The 25,796-nt window shown below is 39.0% G+C and overlaps 1 protein-coding gene across 1 annotated transcript in view; it reads right to left on the reverse strand.

Moving 5' to 3' along the window:
- Positions 1–2,524: 2,524 nt before the first annotated feature.
- The window catches only part of AK9 (adenylate kinase 9), a 125,413-nt gene continuing 102,141 nt past the window's right edge, over positions 2,525–25,796 (reverse strand). Inside the window, exons 30-39 of the mRNA XM_019929566.3 lie at positions 22,860–23,073; positions 20,567–20,768; positions 16,785–16,931; positions 16,463–16,683; positions 12,185–12,381; positions 10,939–11,108; positions 10,606–10,704; positions 9,527–9,629; positions 8,052–8,166; positions 2,525–7,639 (exon numbers count right to left, since the gene is read on the reverse strand). Of these exons, the coding sequence (XP_019785125.2) occupies positions 7,437–7,639; positions 8,052–8,166; positions 9,527–9,629; positions 10,606–10,704; positions 10,939–11,108; positions 12,185–12,381; positions 16,463–16,683; positions 16,785–16,931; positions 20,567–20,768; positions 22,860–23,073 (1,671 nt within the window). The 3' untranslated portion in view covers positions 2,525–7,436. The remainder of the gene's footprint in view (positions 7,640–8,051; positions 8,167–9,526; positions 9,630–10,605; positions 10,705–10,938; positions 11,109–12,184; positions 12,382–16,462; positions 16,684–16,784; positions 16,932–20,566; positions 20,769–22,859; positions 23,074–25,796) is intronic.

The raw sequence follows: 25,796 nt of genomic DNA on the forward strand, positions 1-25,796 counted from the left end.
AAAAAAAAATTCCGGGCTTCCCTGGTGGCACAGTGGTTGAGAGTCCGCCTGCCAATGCAGGGGACACGGGTTCGTGCCCCGGTCCGGGAGGATCTCACATACCGCGGAGCGGCTGGGCCCGTGAGCCATGGCCGCTGAGCCTGTGCGTCCGGAGCCTGTGCTCCGCAACGGGAGAGGCCACAACAGTGAGAGGCCCGCGTACCACAAAAAAGAAAAAAAAAATTCCTCCTCCCCAATCAGTATACACTTTATCTTCTTTTCTTGTCTTACTGCATTAGCTAGGACTTCCAGTGTGATATTGAAAAAGAGTAGTGAGAGGGTACAACCTTGCCTTATTTCTGATCTAAGTGGGAAATCTAGTTTCTCACAATTAGGTATGATGTAAGCTGTGGATTTTTGTAAATGTTGTTTATCAAGTAAGGAAATTCTCTAGTGCTATTTCACCAAGAATTTTTATCATGAACGGGTGTTGGATTTTGTCAAATTCTTTTTCTGCATCTATTAATATGATCATGTGATTTTTCCTCTTCAACCTGTTAATATGATGGTCTACATTAATTGATATTTGACTGTTGAACCAGTCTTGCATATCTGGGATAAATTCCACTTGGTTGTGACGTATAATTCTTTTTATACTTGTTGGATTCAATTTGCTAATATTATTGTTGAGGATTTTTGCATCTATGTTCATGAGAGATATTGGTCCATAGTTTTCTTGTAATGTCTTTGTCAGGTTTTGGTATTAGGGTAACGTTGGCCTCATGGGATGAACTAGGAAGTATTCCCTCTGCTTCTGTCTTCTGAAAGGGACTATATAGAGAACTGACATAGTTTCTTCTTTAAACGTCTGGTGGAAATCACCAGTGAACCCATCTGAGCCTGATGCTTTCTATTTTGGAAGGTTATTATTTATTGATTAAGTTTCATTATCAATATAGGCCTATTCAGATTGTCTATTTCTATTTCGTATACCATAAAATTATCATAAGGAACAAGGGAAAAATGAAAACAATTTTGGAGGGAAAGTCCCTGGTGGTCCAGTGGTTAGGACTTGGTGCTTTCACTTTCGAGGGCCCAGGTTCAATCCCTGGTTAGGAAACTAAGATCCCACAAGCCACGCAATGCAGCCAAAAAAAAATTTGTTTCTTTGGACAAACAAAAACTGAAATCACTGACTGTCAACAAACCCTACTCTAGGAAGGAAAATAATGCTAGGAGGAAAGTCTGAGTTGCAAGATGGAATGGTGAGAGACGAAAAATGAAAAATCTAAACAAATACTGATTATGAAAAGAAAATGCCTAATTTGGATCGCAAACAAGTAGACTAGATCTAAAATATTGAATAAAAATAGCATTTAAGATGGGAGCTGGTGATTGGTATTAAGTGTTTTAAGGATAGAGGTATTGATTGCCTTTAGAGTAAGTATTCATGTTAAGAATAGTGGTAACCACTCAATGGATCTAAATAGAATGCAGGCACTTCAAAACCCTTAGAGGAGAAAACAGAATTAAAAAGTCCTTAGTCAGTACAAAAGAAGGAAGGAACAGATAAAAAAAGAATTGGAGAATATGTTGAAAAGTTAGGCAGGGCCCTTACAAGGCCTTTTATGCTGTATTAGTCAGAGTTATCCAGAGAAACAGAACCAATAGGATATATAGAGATTTAGATTTATTATAAGAAATTAGCTTATATGATTATGGAGGCTGGGAAGTCTTAAATCTGCAGTATAGGCCAGCAGGCTCAAGACCCAGAAGAGCTAATGGTGTAGATGAAGTCTGAAGGCATGCTGCTAGAAGATTCTCTTTTGCTTCGGGAGGCTGGTATTTTTGTTCTATGCACATCTTCAACTGATTACATAAGACCCACTGACATTATGGAGGGCAATCTGCTTACTCAGAGGTCATTGGTTTACATTTTAATCTCATCCACAACACCCTCCAAACTGACACATAAAATTAACATATACCAAGAGTAAGGAATTTTGATTTTATTTTAACTGAGATAGGGGGCCATTGGAAGATTCTAAAATGGGACTGATGAACCTGATTTATGTATTTTAAGAGTATCCAGGTACTAGATGAAAAGTAGATCCTAGAGGGACATGAGTAGAGGTATAGAGACTAGATGAAATCAGTGCAAAACATGAGAAAAGTCCAGACTCATGGTATATTTTGGAGGTAGTTCTCTTTGACAGGGCTTGTTGAGAGAGTGGATGTGGGAGTGAGGGAAAGAATGTGATCAAGGTTAATCCCTAGGTATGAGGCCAAATCAACTGAGTATACGGTATTACCATTAACTGATCTGGTGGAAAACTGGAGGAAGAAAAGTTGGGTGGATAACAAATATGGGGTGGACATATTGAATTTGAGATGTCAACTAGATAACCAAGTAAAGATACACAGTAGGCAATTATAGATAAGAGTCTGGAGTTCAGAGGTGAGAAAAGAATTTGAGATATTAATATTTGAGTTATCAGGGTATAGCCTATAAATTGTTTTAAGTAAAATCACTTACAGATAAAGAGGGAGTTTTTCTCTTTCTCCACCAAATCCATTGTCCACCCTTGTCTCCATCTTTGGCCCTGGGAGGTTGCAAGGACTTCATCAGCAGAGCCCAGCACATACTGGCTTCTGGGTGGATTGAGTCAATGGAGAACTTGGCGCGAGTTTGAAGGAAGGAGAGGGCCATGATCAGCTGGCAATTGAAGGTTGGTGAAAGCTCTTTGCCATTACGAAGGGCATCAGAAAACATCTTTGTAGGCTATGATAGTTGACTGGTAACTGTAGCTGGAAGAAACTAGAGTCCAAGGCTCATTATGACTGAAAGGGATTTGAAGGGAACAGAAAGGCAACTGACGATGTTCAATGCCAATGGGGCATTTTCTAGGGACTATAAAGCACTTTATAGGGATTTTATAGCACTAATGCAGTAGTGCTCCAGTTTCTAGGCTCCATATCTCCTGTACACAGGGGTGGTGTGTATCTGTTTATATTTTTATCTCTCACCCTAGTCTGGGAGAGTTCCTTGTAAATATGAACATGCCTGTATAGGCTAAGCAGTTTTCAACATGCCTGGCTCACAGGTTTGGGGAATATATGTGTTCCTTAAGCCTTGGAATGACTTTCACCTCCTGGTTAGAATATCAATTTTGAAAGGTCCATTTAATTTAGATGTTACCCTTCTAAGTATTATTCCCAGAACCACCCATAATTAAGGGACCTCAGGCTTTGCAGATATACCTCTACTCAGGCCTTCATTTGTAAAAGCAAAACAAAAAGACCAAAAAAGATAAAACAAAAAAAATCACCCACAGTGAGACTGAGGCATACCTATATAAAATATATCTCTCATTTTTTTCCCTGTTCTTGAACTCCTTCTCCTTCACCAATGAATTTATGAAAACTTTTAATAAATGCACTGAGAATAAAATGAAATATATAATAAAACTGAAAATGTTTTTGAAAAACCATAGTATTTATTACTTTGAGTTTTGAAGAATTTAAAACCACAGCTCACAACATATCCTGAAATTAATTCTTGGTGCCTTAAAGAATTAAATATAAACACACACACACACATACACACACACACACACACACACACACGAAGAAACAAAATAGAATATTTATTAAATCTCTGAAGATAGAAGAACTTCCAGAGCTTAGAAAAGTATTCAATATCATAAGAGGAGGATGAACAGCTCTTACTTTGATACCTAAAAAACAGGACTTATTTACTGTGTATATTACGTAAAGAATTCATGCAAAACAATTTAAAAATACCCAGTGAGTAAGAGCAAAGGGCATGAAAAAATAATTCACAAAAGAAGAAATGCAACTGATGACCAACATATGTAATAATGTTCAATATCACTATTAATTCAAGTTAAAGTAAAAAGGTTCTGCTTTCCGCCCATTTATTCTTATGGGTCTCAATTCCTGTTACTAAGCCGCCTTCCAAATAGCAATTCACAGTGTTCCCAAGAGTGCCCAAGAGCACCACTTTCATCACTATCATTTAGCATCATCATCTTAGTTTTTTAAAATTCATATCCTTTCACCTTGTACTTTTGTTTCCCAGAATTTATATCAGGCTAATAATCCCAAATATGGTGAAGAAAGTTTCATTACAGCATTTTAAAATATAGTACAACCGTACATAGTCTAGCAATAGGAATGGTCAAATATAGTATATCCACTTGATGTATCCGAGTGTTAATTGGAAAGGAAGTGCAAAATCCTTTGCCTACTTTTCCGTATTTCACTGACTGAAATATTATATTACTTTTTGTCTTAGGGTCTGTCAAATGGGCACTACCTCTCCTTCCTGGGTGAAATTATGTGTTCTTTTAGTTGTAGTAAATATGACATCTAGACAAGCTATGTAAGAGGCACAGGCTGGTTGAGCACTTTCCCTGACCCTTGGATGGGCATTGCCTCAGCCTCTTCCTGAAGTGGTCGGGTGGCAGCCTTGAGCGTGGGGTGAGCAGCCTTGAGCCCCAGTGAGCACCGGGGGCTGGCCACTCACCCTCTTACTGCTTCACTCAGGGAAGACATTCAGGGTCCCTGGACACCCAGTCAGAATATTCTTTCATCGTATTCAGGACACCAGTTGATGGATTATTTATAATAATATGCAAGCATAATTTCTAAACAAAAGATTTTAATAACAGGTTTTTAAATGATGCATGTTCTCCTTTCTCATTGGAGAAATGTCATTCTCCCTTCCTAGGGACACAGACCTCTTGACCTAACTTGCTAAAGAAAACACAACTTGCAACCATTACAGGTGGGGTGTGAATGCATGTAGGGGGTGGGGCTAGGGAGTCTTGGGTTCAACAGAAAAAATTTTCCTGTGTCTTCTGTAATATTTTTATATTCTAAAGTACACGCACATGCACACGCACACGCACATGCCTGCACGAGTGCCCAAAGGGCTCTGGCCAATGAAATGCCCTAGGAATACTGACACGGTTATGGTGGTTTCCGAGATGGACTTACAGTGTAGGAGGTGGTAAAGGAAGAGCAAGGCTCTGGAGTCAGTCTGATCAGGGTCTGAATCTGGATTCTACTACTTATGTGATCTTGGGTAAGAAACTCTTCTCGTGTGTATTAATACAATGTGTGAGAATTTAATAAGGTACTGTATGTAAAGCCAGTAGCACACAGCAAACAGCCTGGAATGGTAGCCCTGTCTGTGGTTATTCTAAATAGAGTCCTACATGTAATGAACTGTAATTTGCATGCGAGTGTTAGGGACCTGGAATGTCCAGAGCTATAAGCTGCTCTGGAAATTTGATTCCCCACTCCCTAACCAATGCTCCTACCTGCTACACTCTATTAAATAGATTTACTTGAAGGAAGACACTCTGTGGAGACAGGGATGAAAAGGGAGAATCACATGGCATTTGGTCCCTTGCTCAGCTCAGGGATTAAGTTTCTCCCTCCTTAGGAGAGAGGGAGCATTCATCCCACTTCTGTGCAGAACTCAGCAGCTCTAGAACAATGATGGATGAGCTGTGAGATTTCTCACTCCCTTGGGTTTGTACAGTTCTCAGAGTGAAGCCATATTATAGAACAAGGTCCCCAGAAGATGGCAGATATGCAGTGGGTGTGGACTTGCTCTGGAGCCTGTGTGATACTCCCTACCTCTCAAGAGATTCCTGGGGGTACTTTGCATGACTACTGCCCTTCATAAAGGTGAGGGAGCTGAAGCAATAAAGTTTGGGTTTAATTGCTAAAGGAAGCTTCGTATACCCATAGAAGAAAACACAATGGCTGAGGAGGCCTGTGGACACGTTAAGAACACTGTGGGAAGATGGTAAATTAGCAGTACTAAGAACTGTGAAGAGAAGAGTGAGTGGTGCCTTACGTTGCTGGTAAAACCTGGCAGCTACTGACAGCTCCCAGTCTCCTGAAAAAATAATGATTCATCTATGGGTATATCAGTAACTCTTCAAAGACTTTTGGGGTTTATCCTAACTTTGACAATAGGCTTCTAGTTTTTGTTTAAAACTTGTTTTATTATTAAATAGATCATATAAAAATATATAAAACAGGCTTCTAGTTTTTAATTAACGTTGTTGAAATTGTAGGTATCAGAGACAACATGTATGAATCTAAAGGGCATTACGCTAAGTGAAATAAGCCAGACAGAGAAAGACAAATACTGTATGGTATCATTTATATGTGGACTCTAAAAAAAAAAAAAAAAAGGTCATACTCATAGAAGCAGAGAATGGAAGAGTGGTTGCTAAGGGTTGGGGGGAGGGGAGAAATAGGAGATATTGATCAAAGGGTACAAACTTTCAGGTATAAGATGAATAAATTCTGAGGATCTAATGTACAGCATGGTAACTGTAGTTAATAATATTGTCATGATACTTGAAATTTGCTAACAGTGATTCTTAAGCATTCTTACTACACAGACACACACACAAAGTAACGATGTGAGATGATAGATGCATTAATTAACTTGATTGTGGTAAATATTTCACAAGGTATACCTATATCAAAATCATCACGTGGTAAAGTTTAAATATGTATAATTTTATTTGTCAATTACACCTCAATAACGCTGGGAAGAAAGAGCTAAATCATTCATTTTAGAGTTTAAGAAACAAAGGCTCGTCGAAACTGAGATTTACCCAAGGTTAAATAAGATAATGGTTGTACCTTTCATTTTTTTACAGAGACAATCTTGCTATTTCACATGCTAGATTTCTTATAGTCCTGCTGAAAAACTGATAATCTTATTTTTAAAATCTCATTCAAATTCAATTTAGTAATTTTCCTCTAGCATATACTTCTTGATAATGTCATGTGAAAAGACTCCAGATTTCATCCTTCTCAAATATCCAGGCGATTTCTAACTACAGAATAATGTATCAAGTAAAGCAGCAGCCATTTAGTTACCTCAAAATCCATTTATTTTGTTGGGAAAATGATAAAGTGTCTTTAGGTTCATGAAGTTTACCAACAACTCCCTATGTTAAAAGTGTAACCAATATTTCTGTTTTATTTATATCCATGTTAATTTTGTTTCTTGAAGCTTTCTAACATTTACTGCATAAATGACTACATTTAACAGAGACTGACTTTTCTGCTGAAAATATTAAAAAGGAAAATGAACAGTAGATTCATTAAGTAAAATAAGTTACCTAAATATTCTAAATGGAATTCTAAATGGAATAACTTTTGTTAAAACCTCAAAGTTCAGGCCAAGAGCAATAAACTTTACAAGTATATGAAAACTTAGGCTTACAGAAGAGCACTCCTTCCTGGCTGGCAGAGGTCTGAATTCATCTGAAGTCTCGCAGCCGTGTTGTATCACTCAGGAGGGAAAAGTACGTCAGGGAGGGCCAGATTTTCAATCTATTTGCTTTTTATCCCTTTCAGGTAACTCTTAAGATTCTGGGTGCAGTTACCCAAGCATTCTATCCATTGACTGGGTCTATATTTCTGAGAGAGAGAAAGGTCTGTAATTTATGATCGAAGTCAATGGGTCTAAACTGAGGTTCCTTGTATTTTCTGGTCATCTTGGCACCCAGGTATGTAATGAGTTCACATCTCTCCACAAACTGCTCCATCTTCTTCTTATATTTTTTTCTTGTGTACTCAGAACCTTTGGGATTAAAGGCTGTAGAAAATTTCACAGGACTGTGAATGTTTTTTGTTAGGTTAGTGAATCATTATATTAAAGAGAAGGAGAACTTCGTGTGTGATTGAGTTGCACAGCTATGGCCAAGAAGATATCCAAATCCCAAATAAGATTGGGGGATTATTCTATTTTAGATAATAATTGTCTCTATTCACCTTCCTATATGGAATGGATTATTGAGTGCTGATTAGGTTACTCGTAGCCCCTGCTTTAAAAACTAGAAACTCAGTTTTGATATTTTTGCTAAAATATTTGCTACCAACACCGCACACACCCCATGCAAGTGACCAACCCAACTCAACAATCCTATTTATTACATTATACTACAATTAATATTAAATTGGTTCTGAGTAGCATATCATTTCTAGCAAAAAATAAATAAAAGACATACCTTTTAGATGAAATGCTATATAGAGTAGCGCAGATCTCTGTACACTTAAGAAGGGGAATTTGGGCTTTAAGCATCCTGCTGCATTCATGGCTTTAATTAGAGCAGTTGCGATACCCTGCAGGTAGGGAACGGATTATGTGTATATTTGAGTTTGTTTTATTTTCTTGTGGCAAATAGATAAAGAGGTTAGTTATTCTTTGCCTCAGATAGCCTCCTGGGGTTGAGGATGGAGCTTACAAAGATAGTTAAATGAACTCTTAGCCAGCAGGACAGAAACACAAAATACATTTGATTAGGAAAAATAAAAACTACAAAGTGGCTTAGCGCCAGCTAGGTGATGGATACGTGGATTTCATTACACAGTTCTATTTTTATATGTTTGGCATTTTCCATAACAAAAAGTTAAAAAAGAAAGGAGGGGACACTGGGCTTTGAGTTGTCTTGGCCCATCTCTGCTTCCATTGCTCAGAACTGGCCAGCTTGCCTCCCACCCTCAGGACCCTGGGCCACCTGACCAGGAATTCCAGAGACCACAGTTATCACTGCAGTCGAGATTCTGGAGCCCCAAGCAGGAAAAGAAGAGAACACCCTTTTCTGGGTGAGTGTCATCTTGCCTTTTGATATTAAACTAGATTGAAAGCTAACCATAGGGGAGCTGAAAAAAAGCAAAGTTAGGATTAGGAATTTGTAAGAAAGGTATGAAATTGTGCCGTAGGCAACTGTTTTATAGAAAATTTTTTTTAAAACCCTTTAAAATAGTGTTTGGCTACTGATAAATTTGACTATATTCAGAAAGAGGTATATTTAGAGAAATAAGATGTGATTGAGTAGATAGCTTCATCCAGATTTTGAGCAAAATATGTGTTTGGTGGTTCAGTTGTGGTGACACCTCAACTCAACTCTTTTGACCAGGGGAAAAAAACCTCTTAGAGACTGAATTTACACATTTCAAATTAAGAAAAAGTTTTACAGACACTGAAATTCAAAATAAGAAACAAACTACAAGTCAGATGTAAATAATTATCTTACTCTTTTTTCACTGTAGTGCAGGTATTTGGGAATTAGCTATGGAAACAGGGGCTTTTCTCACATTTTATTTTCATAACCACTCAAAACCAAAATAGGTTGAAAGTGGATTTGCAGGGCTTCCCTGGTGGCGCAGTGGTTGAGAGTCCACCTGCCGATGCAGGGGACACGGGTTCGTGCCCCGGTCCGGGAAGATTCCACATGCCGCGGAGCAGCTGGGCCCGTGAGCCATGGCCGCTGAGCCTGCGCGTCCGGAGCCTGTGCTCCGCAACGGGAGAGGCCACAACAGTGAGAGGCCCGCGTACCACACACACAAAAAAAGTGGATTTGCAGCTTAAAATCAGGAAACTCTGCCTTGAATTTCATTGTTACCAAAATAAAAATTATTGTTAAAGAAGAGATTGCTGTAGTCTTCTAAAATCTATACATAGAAACTCATGTAAGTGAACCTGTTCGAGATATCCAGGCAAAGGCAGACTAGTGAGATACATCGGTTCCTTTAACGGGGGAAGTTTGTAAGGAAGCTTCTGATCCCAGTATTTCAGTGGTGACCTAAGAACACAAAATCCATTAGACAGATGCCCACAGATGTGCTCATTGTGTGTACACAGGAAGGTGGACACACAAGAGACAGCTGAAAGATAATATTCATTGCCTGTTTTTCTCCGGTGGAGAAAATGATACAAGTGGGAAGACTGGGGCTCCTAGAAATTCATGACGGCCAGCTTCGCCTGGGTCCCTAGCCCTGCTCAGCTCTCCTCAGTGTTCTTATTTTTCACAGCAACTATATAAAGCTTCCTTTATTGCCCTCACATTTCTAACCCTCCCAGTAACCCCCACATGGGGGCCAGGCTATCCAAGGAGAAGCATCAGAATGAAACTTCCTCAACTCCTCACCACAAGCAGAGCCACACATAGGCTCCTTTCTCCACGCTGGAGCTTACCTCCCAGGTAAGATCAGTCTCCACACATTCTTTGCATCCCTGTTCCACCCTCTCTCCAGAAATCTTAAATAGCAATTTCTCTCTCTCTCCCACCTTTGGCATTTCCTTCTTTATTGGATCCTTCCCAGGCACCTGCATTTTAACATGCTCGTACCTTTCCCATTGAAGAAAAAAGAAAATCCTTTTTTCACTCCTTCACTCCTTCAGTCCTATATCCTTTCCAGCAATTAACGCCTTTTCTCTTTTTACTGTTAAATTTCTTCAAACATTGATCTTCACTAGAGGTCACAAACTACTGCACAAATTCTATCTGCAGATGTGATTTGATCCACATTGTAATTTTTAAAAAACAGAATCAGTCACAAAAGTTTAAAAATCAGATAAATGTAAGAAGAAATTTGGTTTCCAGCTTCTTGTGAAAAACAGAAATGTCTGGCAGTAGGTAAGTAACTGCTGCCCCTTCGGCTATGTGTATGTATATATGCACGTGTGTGTGTGTGTGCACTCACATATATATCTATCCCAGCATGATGCAGTTAACATAGATATTCAGTAAATGTTTGTGACTTAGTGAATGGTCTCACCTCAAAAATTTCTCAAGTTTTTCTCTACTCTCACAGACATATATACGATCACGATATTCTAAAGCATAGTGAATGCTACCAGGTACTAGGGCTTCGTATCTGAAAGACAAAGGAACAAACAAAAACAACTATGTATTGTATAATTAATATGCAGTACTGTATAAATAAAGTGTCAAAATATTTTATTTTTCTATCTTTGCCACTCAAGGAAGAAATAGAACATTTTCCAGTTAAGCAATAGTGACCTTTTGATCAAAATGTTAAGACTGTTATATGGACCACTTATTCCGAGTAGAGCTGTCATCCTGTACTTGCACGAGGGCAAGGACTTGCCTTTGTTTGCCATCCTGATAGGTCACTGGACAGTAGCCCTGGAGCTCGGCACACTTAGGGAACCGGCTCTTCAGCTCCGACAGTGTCAGCCTTTTGGGCATCATGTCAGCAGACGGGAGAGGATGAGGTGCTAATGGAGGCACGTATAATTCGGGGTTCTCCAAAAATCTCTATAAGAAAAGATTACAGCAACGTGACCGCTTGAGACAGGAATACTATGCCAATGAGAATCCACTGAGGCTCTCTTGCTACTGTCCCCATTTTCAGTAGCAATGTTCGTCCTTCAAACCATCTGAGAGCTGCTTTCTGCGCTACTATAGCTCCTTCCCTGACTGCAAGTGCCTTATAGTAATACTTGCAAGTGATTTCATGTAAGGTCTCTCCTACTTTCACTCACTCACTCACTCACTCACTCACTCATCTACTTATACAGAAAACATTTGTTGAGCTCTTACTATGTCCCAGGCACTGGAGTGCATAGTCTTCCTGTCCTACAGTATAACTAACTAGGTGGGTGCCCTTTGGCAGGTGAATTAGCTTCTCCAGCTTCAGTTATCACTCTAAAATGAAGGGAGCAGACCAGGTACATGACCTCTAATGTCATTTCCAGTTTTAAAATTCTGTGATTATCATTTAAATAAGCAGGAAGAAATAAATGTCTTTTTCTTAAAGTGATAAAAAATTCAAATTCTTCAGAGGAAAATAAAATGTTCAGAGGCACCTGATTAGTTTTCAACTACACCCTTTTTATATCACCAAATTATGGTCATTATAATATCAGAACAAGTCTGTATTCTGTTGCATTAAATAGCAATATATGGTACACAGGAAATTAAAGTGATAGAAAAAAGTTGAAAGCACAGGAGACATACGTTGGTCTTACTTCATTTCTACTGACTCTTGACTTCCCTTCTGCACCCTTTGAATGGAATCCCCACCCAGATGCTCAGCATCCCCTTCACAGGCGGGCTCACCCTTGGGTCTCCCTACCTGTTAAGCTGACCCAGGTGGAGGGTCCATCACTGACCCTGAACTTCTGCTTTGTGCCAAAATATGTCTTGGGATGCAGTCTTAGGACTGGACTCTGAGCTGCCTCATTGAATCCAGGGTCACAGTTTCCAAAATTGGGTCTCCTGGTCCCCAATTCCTGGGTGTTCCCAGCTGTGCCCACCCCTTCCTGTTTGGTGAATTCTGAGACCGGTATTTTCTTTCCCTGGTAAATATTTGGAGTTAGGAACAAACTTACATTCAACTTCTCCTGAGAACTCATTTTATAATAGTGCCCTCTGAACTCTGCTGCAAATTCCAAGGAATCAGTTAAAGAGCAATCAACTAATTCATGTGATTCTGCCAGGCTGACAGGGCAGAACTGTCCAAATTCGCCCAGGCGAGAAATCAGTTCTTCAGGTGAGATACATAACTTGTCAATGCAGGCGGCTTTTCCTGTTATTAACAGATTAACTATTATTTTTTTTTCAGAGAAAACACAATCATTTTCAAAATGAAAATAATTTCAATTATGCTAGTACTATACAAAGGAGTACACATTGTAAAATTCCACAGAGTAAAAAGTAAAAACTTCTCTTCACACCTCCATCCTCTCAATCCAACATCCCTTCTGAGAGGTAATCACTGTTGAGTTTGTATCTTTTTCAGATTTTTTTATACATTTGCATATACACATATATATATTTTTTGCATATAAGATGCTTGTGCCACTATACTGTAAACATTATTCTGCAACTTGCTTTTATCAGTTAGTCATGGCCTTTGACACCTTTCCATATCAGTTTATATGATTTACCTAATTCCTTTTAATTTATGCACAGTATTCCACTGTATAAATGTACATATAGTTTACTCAACCAATTATCTGTTGATAAATGTTTTGGTTGTTTTTAATTCTTAGCTATTATAAACTATCTATATGTTATAAACAATATATATGTATATACACACACATATATGTACATGTATATATACATAGCCACTTACACACACACATCAATTTGCTACATATTTAAATTTTTTCTATGGGATAGATTTCAGGAAGTGAAAACAGTTTGTTGACATGATGTTACTGACACAAACCTCTCCCTGTGCCCTGACGGCTCCCAAGACAGGGGAAGAAACATTTTCCCAAAAGTAACTAGGTTTACCCTAACAACTCTATTTAAAAAAAAAAAAAGCCCCCAAATTCATTCAATGGACAAGTTTAAGAGTTTTCTCTCTAGTATTCCACTAGAATTGGGACTCCAAAACAATATGGGATGTTACAGAAAATAAAATTACTTTTTTATACATCTTAATTATAATGAGTAAATTTTGATCCCAATAAATTTTGTTAATGGTCCTTTTCACCAGTGAAAAGTTTCATTTTTTTTTTATTATGCCAAGGAAGGTCTTACACTAACACTAAAATTATGAAGAATAAATCATGGATTAATTTGTTATGTGACAGTGTAAACATAAAAGTAATCCTTAGGATTGGAGTGATGTGTCTATAAGCCAAAGAATGCAGAGGATCGCTGGCAACACTGGAAGCTAAGAGAAAGAAATGAAACAGATACTCCCCTTGAGCCTTCAGAGTGAGGACAGCCCTGCCAATGCCTTGATTTGGGGCCTCTGGCCTCCAGAACTGTGAGAGAATACATTTCTGTTGTTTAAGTCACCCAGTGTGTGGTAATTTGCTACAGAAGCCTTGGGAAACTAAAACAGGTACATGAGACTATGGTTTCTGTCCTGTTGGCATTCTTTCTTGCCTTATCTTGTTCACTTGGTATAGCAAGCTGCCATGTTGGAAAGGTCCATATGGCAAGGAACTGAAGGTGGCCCCTGGCCAAACAGCTGGCAAGAAACTGAGGCCCTCAGTCCAACAGCCTTCAAGGAACGAAATCTTGTCAACAATACATGAATGGGTATGATAGTGGATTCTTTCCCATTAGGGCCCTCAGGTGAGATCTTAATCCTGGCCCACACCTTGACTGTAGCCTTGTGAGAGACCCTGAAGCAGAGGACCCAGTTAAGCTGTGCCTGGATTCCTGCCCCACAGAAACTGTGAGTGACTGTGTGTGTGTGTTGTTTTAAGCTGCTAAGTTTCAGAATAATTTGTTATGAAGCAATAGACAAACAAATCCACTATTCCATCCATTGTTTATGATACAAACGAAAAGGCTAAGAAGCCCCAACCATCCTTTCCTAAAAAGAATATTACACTATAATACTACATTGGTGTAATATTATTATAAGTATTATAACGCACAGTAATATGGTATAATAATAGTGTTGTTAAAGTATATAGTATTATATAGTGCTATAATATTATACTGTATGGTACTATATAGTTTTACACTTGTATGTTGCTCTTTAGCTCAGATGTGCTGACCTCACCAATCCTGACAGGTTTAGTGACAGGGTAATTTAGACTCAAATCACTTTAATTCCTAAAAGACACTCAAGTATCTCTTTTTCTGATTCTTGGGATAGTCTTGATGACATGTGGCAATGTCTATATATCCTTTTCTGGAATGAGGCAGAATGAGGAGGAATCTCTTTAGTTTTCTAGCCCTGACCTTGCTCCATCTCATTAGTGAGAATAAACTGGCCCCCTGACAGGGGAGGGTTATTTGAATAACATACAAAGCGAGTGGAGAATATAAAAAAAAAAATCAAAGCTAAATTCAAACAATCAGGTATAGATTATCAGGTAGATGCTAAAGCAGGAAAGCAAGAGGGCAGCTTCAATTAGATTAAACTACTCAAGGCAGAGGCAAGTATATCTGGAATAATGTAGTGGATACTGTGGTGCCCCATCCGCACCCCTCTCTTCAGGGCTGATGCACCCACCCCCCAGCTGCTGGAAATATCTGTGCTAACGGATCACAGCTGCACTGGGAATGGCCCCTCTGTTACAGGTTACACCCCCTCCTGGAGTGACCTTTGGTCAATGACAAGCCAATGGGAGGATATAAAGCCTGGCCTCTCCCCTCAGTGTGGGAAATTTTGAAGGTCCATCCTAGCTCTAGTGCTTCCCTATAGCATCCAGGGAGGCTTCTGTTTCCACCACACTGCGGGTTAGTTTCTCCCTCTGCTCGGTTCTACTAGCCTCACTTCCCCACAGGTGTATCTCCTAATTAGAGTTGACATAAAATACAGGATGCCCATTTAAGTTTGCATTTCAGATAAACAACGAACAGTTTTTAGTATAAATATGTCCCATACATTTGGTAAATAATTAGACTAAAAAATTACTTGTCATTTATCTGAAATTTAAATTTAACTGGGCATCCTGTATTTTTATTTGCTTAATCTGGCAACTCGACTCCTGAGAGTACTTCCTGATAAAGCTTCTGCACACAACTTTTCATCATGAGTCTGTTTACAGGCAACCCAATCTGAGGCAGGAAAGGTGAAGTAGGGTAACAGAAAGATGAATGAGGCACAAGTTTTGCTTTCAAAGCCTGCTGTGGAATGTTCTACTAGTGTGATGCTATCCACAACTTATTGGGAGTAGGCTTCTAAAACTCAGTTCTCTCTTCCCTTGCACTCTTATCTTCATCCCTTGTAATCCTCAGGTGAAAACAAATTCCCAGTCTGCAGACAAACAGGAACCAGAGATGCTGGTGATGCCCAAATAATGAAGCAAATCAAGATGCAATGAAGCCATTATTATCAGACTCCTCACTGCATTTTTCCTCGTATAAGATTCTCTGCGTCATGTTGCTCCCTCATACCTCCTTATACCTTCTCCGTATTTTCCAAAGTTAAACAAAGTCGTTAGCCAGATGTCTGTGAAACCCCTCCAGACAAATTCTTTGGCATCATCACTCTTTTTAGAGATATGAGATATAGATAACTTCCCTTCTATTTTGTGTATTTGGGGAGAAAAATCAAGAAACTTCTAGGAATATATAATCAAACATTTTCTTTCATGGATTCCAAATATAGATTAAAAACATTCTATGTTCAAATTAAATTTTTAATAGAATCAACATTTACATACTACTATAATTTCATAGTAAATAGTAAAAATAACTAATTCTAGATTCCTAAACAAAATTTTGCCAAGTGTCACTCCACAGACCCCTGCCCTCGTATAACTACCATTCTTGAAACTAGCTTCTTACATGGCTTTCCAAACACCATAAACTCTTCTAGTGAGAAACCATGTCTTGTTTTTAGGTGATAGGTTCACATAGACATTGAATAAATGATAGCTGCCCCATACATCCTCTAGTTGGCTTGCGGGCTATGTTAATTGATAATCCTCCCTGCCATTGAACTTAGAACTAGTTAGCGCCTAGAGACTTAGCTGGAGAGTTAAGCTGATAGCTTGAGTAGAGGCAGTCATTTATTAGAACAAATATACATGCCCACATAATTGGAAAATACTATGTATTTAAAATACTGATTAAGGTCATGGGAACAAATGTTCACATTGAATGAATTATGGTAACATGAGTTAGGCATGCATAGACTTCAAATTCACATTTTATTGTGTTTTCAGAGTTACACGTTTTCTTACCTGCTTTTATTCTTCCCAGGTATATCTGTATGTGTTTATTCACCATTTTAACCTTCTTAATGACTTCATTCCATACCCACCATTTGCTGCGAAAGCCATCAATCACATACCAGTTCTGATGTTGTTCTTGATAATATTGCCTAATCTCATCAATATTTTTGCGGTACTTTGAGTTCTTGACAGCTATAATCTGTGAGCTGTTATGCAATGGATAAGGCAAACTAATAGAGAAACAGAAGGAATGGAAAAAGCTGTTAAAAACCTGCTTTTTCTGGTTGAGTAAAGTTTATTCCTTTATCATTGTTTTCATCACATACATTACCTTGGTTCCTTTTCTTTTTCCAGGAGGAATCTTTTGAAAATCTCTTTGGAAGGCACATCCAACTCAAAGATGACCATCGGGATGACTGACCTGGCTTCCAAGAGACTCACTTGATATTTAGATACAGGGTATCCATCAATGACAACACTAATAAGGAGAAACGTGAAAATAAAAATTCCAGATGTCTTTTCTCTCAGACCTTCCTTTCTGTCTTCCGGAAACAGTCTATCTTTAAGATTAGCCCCGTACTGTTCCTATGTAACTTGATTAATCTTGTCACCTTGCCCTCTTTGTCTCTCTATTTTTTTTTTTTTTTTTGGCTGTGTGGCTTGAGGATTGAACCCGGGCCCCAGCAGTGAAAGCCCGGAATCCTAACCACTAGGCCATCAGGGAACTCCCTTTATCTCTATATTTTTAACCTCAGTCAGCCCAAGAGCCAGAAGGAGGGCTGCATACATACAGACACAGCTCTGATTCATACACTTAGCATCATAGAGCTAGGTTTTAGCAGACTTTGAGAGATAATACATATAATACCTTGAACATTGTATTATTTAATTGGTGCTACTATTCTAGCATGAAACAGTGGAAAGAGTATAGGCTTCAGAGGCACACAGACTTAGATTTGAAACCTGGTCTGACCTCTCTGAGCCTCAGTTTTCAGTAAAAATAGTAAAAATAATGATATTTAACCCTTAGAGTTATCGTAAAGATTGTAGATCAAGTTTGTAAAGCAATTAGTAATAGACTAATGGACATTCCTTATAAAAGAGTGCCCAGCAAGGGAAGAATTATCCAACCCTGATCTTAATGTTGTAGTTTTATAGCAAACAGATAGTGTAAAATTTTTGTACTGAAAGGTCAGTGGCAGTAAGACAAGGTGTCTTGTAAATCAAGATTTTAAGAAGAACATTAAAATGTTTTAAAATTAAAAGAAAAAAGGTCCTGGCACAGTTAATAGTATTTTAGTAAGAGACTAAGCAAATACGGAAAACACTGTGTTCTAAGCTTGCTTTTCTAGTAAAATTCTGTGAGGAGGCTGGGTGTGGAAGGGAAGATGGGGAGTTGGTGAGAGAGCCCTATGGTATCTGGGAGAGAACCATTCCATCAGGACCCATAAGGCCTCTGAGCAGAAATGATGGAGAATTTGTTAGTCCAACCGTCTAAGGTAATGAGTGCCACTAGCAAACTGAGAAGAGGACTAAAGGCTGTCTGCAAATTCCAAAGTCAGGAAACCGACTCTGAAGTGCCTGAGCTGGGCTTGCTGGCTGACGTCACCAGGAAGGGCTGGTTAGTCCTCCCTCAGTGCTCTCCAGCTAAGTCTCTAGGCACTAACTAGTTCTAAGTTCCATGGCAGAGAGGATTATAAATTAACATAGCCCGCAAGCCAACTTGAGGATGTATTGAGCTGCCATTGTTGGTTGTTTTTTTAAAAAAATTATTTATTTTTGGCTGCATTGGGTCTTCGCTGCTGCACACGGGTTTTCTCTAGTTGCTGAGAGCAGGCGCTACTCTTCGTTGTGGTGCGTGGGCTTCTCACTGCGGTGGCTTCTCTTGTTGCGGAGCGTGGGCTCTAGGTGTGCGGGCTTCAGTAGTTGTGGCTCGCGAGCTCTAGAGCACAGGCTCAGTAGTTGTGGCTCATGGGCTCAGTTGCTGCGCAGCATGTGGGATCTTCCCAGACCAGGACTTGAACCCGTGTCCCCTGCATTGGCAGGCGGATTCTTTTTTTTTTTTTAATGTCTTTATTGGAGTATAATTGCTTTACAATGGTGTGTTAGTTTCTGCTTTACAACAAAATGAATCAGTTTTTTATATATATATATATATATATATATATATACACACACATATATATATATACACACACACATGTTCCCATATCTCTTCCCTCTTGCGTCTCCCTCCCTCCCTCCCACCCTCCCTATCCCTCCCCTCCCGGCGGTCACAAAGCACCGAGCTGATCTCCCTGTGCTATGCAGCTGCTTCCCACTAGCTATCTACCTTACGTTTGGTAGTGTATATATGTCCATGCCTGTCTCTTGCTTTGTCACAGCTTACCCTTCCCCCTCCCCATATCCTCAAGTCCATTCTCTAGTAGGTCTGTGTCTTTATTCCTGTTTTACCCCTAGGTTCTTCATGACATTTTTTTTTCTTAAATTCCATATATATGTGTTAGCATACGGTATTTGTCTCTTTCTTTCTGACTTACTTCAGTCTGTATGACAGACTCTAGGTCCATCCACCTCATTACAAATAGCTCAATTTCGTTTCTTTTTATGGCTGAGTAATATTCCATTGTATATATGTGCCACATCTTCTTTATCCATTCATCCGATGATGGAAACTTAGGTTGTTTCCATCTCCTGGCTATTGTAAATAGAGCTGCAATGAACATTTTGGTACATGACTCTTTTTGAATTATGGTTTTCTCAGGGTATATGCCCAGTAGTGGGATTGCTGGGTCATATCGTAGTTCTATTTGTAGTTTTTTAAGGAACCTCCATACTGTTCTCCACAGTGGCTGTATCAATTTACATTCCCACCAACAGTGCAAGAGGGTTCCCTTTTCTCCACACCCTCTCCAGCATTTATTGTTTCTAAGTTTTTTGATGATGGCCATTCTGACTGGTGTGAGATGATATCTCATTGTAGTTTTGATTTGCATTTCTCTAATGATTAGTGATGTTGAGCATTCTTTCATGTGTTTGTTGGCAGTCTGTATATCTTCTTTGGAGAAATGTCTATTTAGGTCTTCTGCCCACTTTTGGATTGGGTTGTTTGTTTTTTTGCCACTGCACCACCAGGGAAGCCCGCCATTGTTGGTTTTTAATGGAAAGTAGCTCAACTCCTTTGTCCTGTGAAGGATCACTTGAGAGGCCCTCAGGATTAGGGAAATTCAGCGTGACTGGGCAGTTACTGTCCTGGTATTAAGGTGAAATAAAACCTTTGTGATTTAACCAACGTTGTCCTCACTAAGATCCCTCGTATGCAAAGCTGAATGCCAGGAAGGAGGTAACACAATTTGCTTAAGTCCCAGGGCCTTCTCTGGGGAAAAAACTTGACAGTCCAGAATCTGCTCCCCGATAACTGAAATTAGAACTGTCAAAGACTTGATTAAGGACCAGTGGTAGGGAAGGACAAGGAGGCGCCTAATATAAAACAGCCTTGAGTAAATCAGCAAGATTTTAAGTCAATGACCTGGGCTCAAGAGCAGGGCCTTAGGTTTTATCGGCTTTTACTACTGGCTGGGACCACTGGCTGTGCCAGGGAAGCCGTGGTAGAGCGGAGGAGTGTAAACTGAAGACCAGTTCAAGCACAGGGCTCTCCTGTCCAAATGCAGCATCAAGGGAGGGGCGCTGCTTCTTGTGCAGAGAGCTGGGCCAGAGAGAGACCATCTCCACGGGACCAGTACCACCTGGGGGGACAGGGGAGGGCCACGCCTTCATCACTCCATGGGGCAGTGAGGAGTTCTGCTGGGCTGTGGAAGTCGCACAGGCCACCCTTATGGATTGTGTAAACCTGGAGCCTCCTGGACAGCTCAGGGGTTGCTGCAGGGAGGGAAGTGGCCTGTTGGCTCTTCTGGTGTTCAAGCCAAGTTTTAGCTTGACAGAAAATTAAAACATGTAACCATATAGGTGTCCAGAGTTTGAGAAGCACATCACACACACTTTACAAGAGCTTTAAACCCTGTTTACGATTAAGTGTTTTACATTCCAGCGAGTAATTTCTTCAGAGATGTAACTCCATCCCACTCCCTCTCCACCTCCACGGCCCCCACTTACCCTGCAGTGTTACTTATACTTTCCATCAGAGATAATTCTAAGGCCTGAACAGCCAGTTCATCAGGCGCTGTCATTCCTTTATGAAGATGCCAATTTAGCATAAGTGCCAGCTCTGTGTCTGGTTGGTGGTTTAATACATAACGCAGAGCATCTCCTATTGACAAACGCTTTAAGCCATAGTCACTTGAAATTTTTTTGGCAACTGAAAAACATTAAAACTTTAAACTTATTCCGTTTCACAAATTCATCAGTTAATCTCAGTTTCAGATTCTGGTTAATTGACATCAACAGCAAACTAATCTTCACATTCCTCAAAGAAATTTCAAAAATTAAAATTGCGACATCTTATTGAATTAATACTGTTCAAAGGTCGATCATTATTAGCACTTCAGGTATGTGGCTGATGGGTCTGGTTAGTGAGCCAACTCCGTGAGGTTTTCTATAACCAAACCATTGAAGTGGTTCTTTTCCTTCTGCACGAGGTAGCAGCATTTTTGAGAGCTTTATAAGGCATCCTATGTGTACTATTAATATTTGGTATTATGTCCAAAATAACAATTTTGTGCTCCTTGTGTCACCAGATTAAACCATTTCCCTATCTGTCCATTTACGGACTCCAGGCTGCAATCAGGCTAGCTTACCCTATACAGTTAGGCGGCAGTTAATCCTTAGGAAGTAATTTTTAAATATTATAATGGCATATCTGACATTTTAATAGTAATTTACAGCTTATGAGGTAATACTTCTTCTGTGACTTTTTTTGATATTTTCCACTATTCCATCAAGTACATAGAGCGGGTATTGAAGTTCCAATTTTATAGATGAGGGAACTGCAGCCCACTGCAATGGAATAATTTGTCCAAGGGCACATAGATGTTGCCATTTGTTGAAAGAGGACTCAGGCTTGGCCTCTGCTTCTGCTAAGTGAGACCACAGATAATAGCTTCCAGTTACTGTTAAATGTGGGTGTGCTCTGACAGGGTCTACAGACCCTGCTTCATCACGGTCTGGAGACAGCAGTGTGTAGAGGACACTGAGACTCATCTGGTCCCATGGGGAATACAGGTTAACTGGCCACAATTAGGGCCACCCGGGAGCAACTCCCCTGTGAGAGCCGCAGAAGGCTTCATCTCAGCTTTGCCACAAACGCGAGAGTCACACCTATTTTTCTTAAGCTATGAAAACAATTAAGCATTTACAATTTGACATTTTGTTTAAAGATTAACCTCTATTTCAACAAAAATCGAGGAATCAGATTGTCTAATCTACATTTTACTTTTTGCTGTGGTTGTGGGATCTTGAATGTTAATGTACAGCTTTCTTTGGGAAATATCATTATCTTTGTGAACTTTTAGAACACAACTATTAAAGACTCTTAATCATGGTAAGACGTTTAAATGGGGAAAACACACTTTTCATCTGAAGAGCTAAAACACAAAACTCCCTATTATTATTTCTGGTGAAAATTAATCTTTGACCTCATCTCTCCCTTTCATTCTCTATGCCGTCAGTCATTAAGTCCTGTCATTTCCTTTTTAAATATCTCTGGTATCTGCCCTTTCCCATTTTATTATCATTGCGACCAACCACTGTTCATGTGGTTATCATGTCACACGTCATCTTGAAATACCACACTCACCTATTGTTGGACTATTTGCCTTAAAAAAAAAGTCTCAAGATATAAAAAATTCAAACATTATAGTTTACCAAATGCCTTTTTCAGTAATGATTAAGATAATGGATTTTCACTCTTTAACTTATTAATACAGATTATATTTATAAAATTTTAAATATAATTTTTATGCTAATAAAATCTTAATATAACTGTTATTTGACTATATTTATAAATAATATTCATTTGTAATTTCTTTTTTTGTATTATCTTTGTTAGGTTTTGATATCAGGGTCATGCTAATTTAAAAATGAATTTATATTTTTTATACTTTTTTAATTGTATGGACTATATTCTTTACTTTAAAAAAAACTGAAAATAAATTGGTCAGTTTATTTTCTTTCCCCTTGCTCTGGAAAAGCTTATAAAAACACAGTAAGTATCTCTTGAATTTTTAATTCTTTGAAAGTTTGACATAATTTTCCTCCAAAACCATTTGATTCTGGGCTGTTTTGGAGTGGGGCTATATTTTTGAATGCCTTCTCCTCAATGGTTATTGGCCTATTTACGTGTTCTGTCTCTTTTTGAGTCAGTTTTGATAGCTATCTTCCTGGAAAAGTGGTCCTGGTCTTCAGGAGATTCTTTTATGCTTAAGGATAGTAAAGGCAAACACACCCTTACCTGTAGTTTTCCCAGATTTTGGAGGCCCCAGAAGTGCAATCCTAATGGGCATAGTAGGCTTAGGTTGGGGTTGGCGGATATATTTGATTGGGTTCTTCATAAATTTTTCTTTAGTTTCCTTACTAGATAAAAAATAAATATACTGACGATGGATTACAGGATGAAGTAGATTCTCTGAATTTTCAGCTGGCTTGATTGTCTCTCCTTCACTTAGCTGCAATATATGCAAAACTGAATTAATAAGTTAGCTTTATTTTAAACAGCATTTCCCCCAAATACACTTAAAAAAACAAATTTGTAAAATCTTTCTTATAGAACAAGAAAACTAATTATAATCAAGTACTGATATTAAAAAACTGTAAAAAGAATGAATTATTTTATACTCATATGGAATAAATGTAGTTTTTCTTAAGTGTTCCAGTTTCTGACAACTATAGTTATTCTACTTCCTTTATAATGTGTTTAGCATATACTGAATGTTTCTGCCAAGTAGTGTAAAGGTGTTTGGATATATTCATGGGCCAATTTATCTTCACAGACAGGTCCATTCCTAAGGTGGCGTAATGTACAGAAATGCGTCCTCCCAAAATCATGGTTTGAAGCCCTAACCCTCAAAGTTACTGTATTTGGAGACAGGGCCTTTGAGGAGGTAACTAAGGTTAAATGAGGTTATAAGAATAGGGCTCTAATCTGAGGACTGGTGTCCTTATAAGAAGAGAAAAGAGACACCAGGAGTGCATGAGCACAGAGGAAAAGCACTGAGGACACAGTGAGAAGTGGCCATCTACAAGCCAGGAAGAGAGGCCTCACTAGAAAAACCATCCCTGCCGGTACCTTGATCTTGGACTTCTAGCCTCCAGAACAGTGAGAAAATACATTTCTGCTGTTTAAGCTACCCAGTCTGTGGTATTCCATATGGCAGCATGAGTAGACTAATACAGGTGGGGTCCTGGGTTATATATGGGAGTGTACTGGTAGGACAAATCCTACTAGCTTCTCTTCTACATTTTTATACAGACGAAATCCCACTCACACAAACATCAAGAGCAGACACAAAAGGGAAAAATACACCTAAAAGGCAGCCTAAGGTGTCGGTATGGAATGGAGAGGGAGGACTGGTCCCACATCTTTGCATTGGTGATGATGACGACTGGGTAATTAAATGGATATCTTTTTATATCATCAGATGGCCAAGCATCAGTCATCCCTGGACTTGACAGAGTAGGTGAGAAACAGTATGGTAATATTGCTCCTCCCCCAGAACTACACCAGGATAGTTGTCACAGGTCAATGGTGTTGTCAGCATCATCATTCTTGGGCTGAAGTAATATTCATGGCTGGGAGTAAATGTTAGGGATAAGAAGAAACTCAGGGATGGGGTGGGAATGTCTGCTCTATTTCTTATACTCGGTAATAAAAGAAAAGCTGAAAGTTTAATGATTTCATTTCAGATTCGAAAATTAAGTGTGAATTCTTACAATAGTTTCTGCTATTGCCCAAAATATCTAGCATGTATCTTTCTTCTCCATAGGTCAGAATACACAAGGTGTCATCAAATCAGAAACATCAAGTGGTCAGGCACCCAGAAAGATTCCCAACAGCCCTGAAAAAATGATTTATATGCTTAAACCCTTCCTATGACCATGCACTCATTTCTCCACAAGCCATCTTTATACAATCCTAATTATGTTTGGACATGGATCCTTAAATAGGGTTCTGACTTTGATTGCTTCTTCCCCTCTCTTGTCCATCTCAAAGAGAAGGTTAGGGTGTAACTATTTTTCAAAAGCTTTCTAGGTGATCCTAATACATGCTTAACTTTATCTGATTCTCTATGGAGGGAACGGTCATAATGTTTCTATATTTCAGCATGATATTTGAAAAGGTCTCTCCTGACATCCTTACAGTGAAGGTAAAGAAGATATCACAATTAAGTAGAATTGAAACTGATGGTATCAACATCAGCCAGGAAGGAGGTTTCAAGTAATATGCACATGGCTCCATTTTGGATCCCTTCCTCCAAAATACTTTTTATCAGTGACCAATACACGTTAATAACAACAACTTATATTAATTGAGCATTCACAATAAAACAAGCACTGCTGCAAGCACTTTACAATAATTAACTGATTTAGTAATTGTAACAATATCATGAGGTAGGGACTATTCTTATTCCCATTGTGCAAATGGGAATGGCTCAGAGAGGTGAAGTAATTTGCCCAAGGTCACTCAGCTAGTAAGTGGTGGTTTTGAACTCAGGCAGTCTGGCTCGAGAGGCCATGGTCTTCTCCCCTGTGCTACTTCACTGATGGAAATAAGAAGGTACACTGGTTGAGAGGGCAGGTCACCTTTACGTGACATTCTTTTATTGTCTTTATAGCACTTAATACAACCTGACAAGAACTTATTTGTTTACTTATTTATTGCCTATCCTCCCTCTCCAACCCAACTAGAATATAAGGCCCATGACAAAGGAACCTTGTCTGTTTTATTCACTGCTCTATTCTCAGGGACTGACACAGTGGCTGGCATGTCCTTGATTAAGATTTGTTGAAAACCATCCCACATTTGAAGTTACTGAATTCCAATTACATTAAATGTTTGTCCACACTGCCTAAAAATACAGTGCTTAGAAATAAGTTTGTGACGAACATTAAAGGCACATTTTGTATGGGATCTCACACTTTCCAGAGAATTTTATATTCTTGCATTTGATCACAGTGGCCTGATGGCAGTATTCTCCCATCTTAAAGGTGAGGAAGCAGAATCAAAGAGTTTAAAGGACTTGCCTAAAATTAGATAGCAAATTGTGTCAGAGCTCAGCTCGCTAGATGTCTAGTTTGAAAATATTTCTACTACCATCTTCTGCTACAGAGTTAAAACCAAGTTGGAACTGGATGATCTTTACAGAAATAGATGAAAGAAGTTTAAACCCTT

Source organism: Tursiops truncatus, chromosome 12 (genome assembly GCF_011762595.2).
Source record: "Tursiops truncatus isolate mTurTru1 chromosome 12, mTurTru1.mat.Y, whole genome shotgun sequence".
Lineage (NCBI taxonomy): Eukaryota > Metazoa > Chordata > Mammalia > Artiodactyla > Delphinidae > Tursiops > Tursiops truncatus.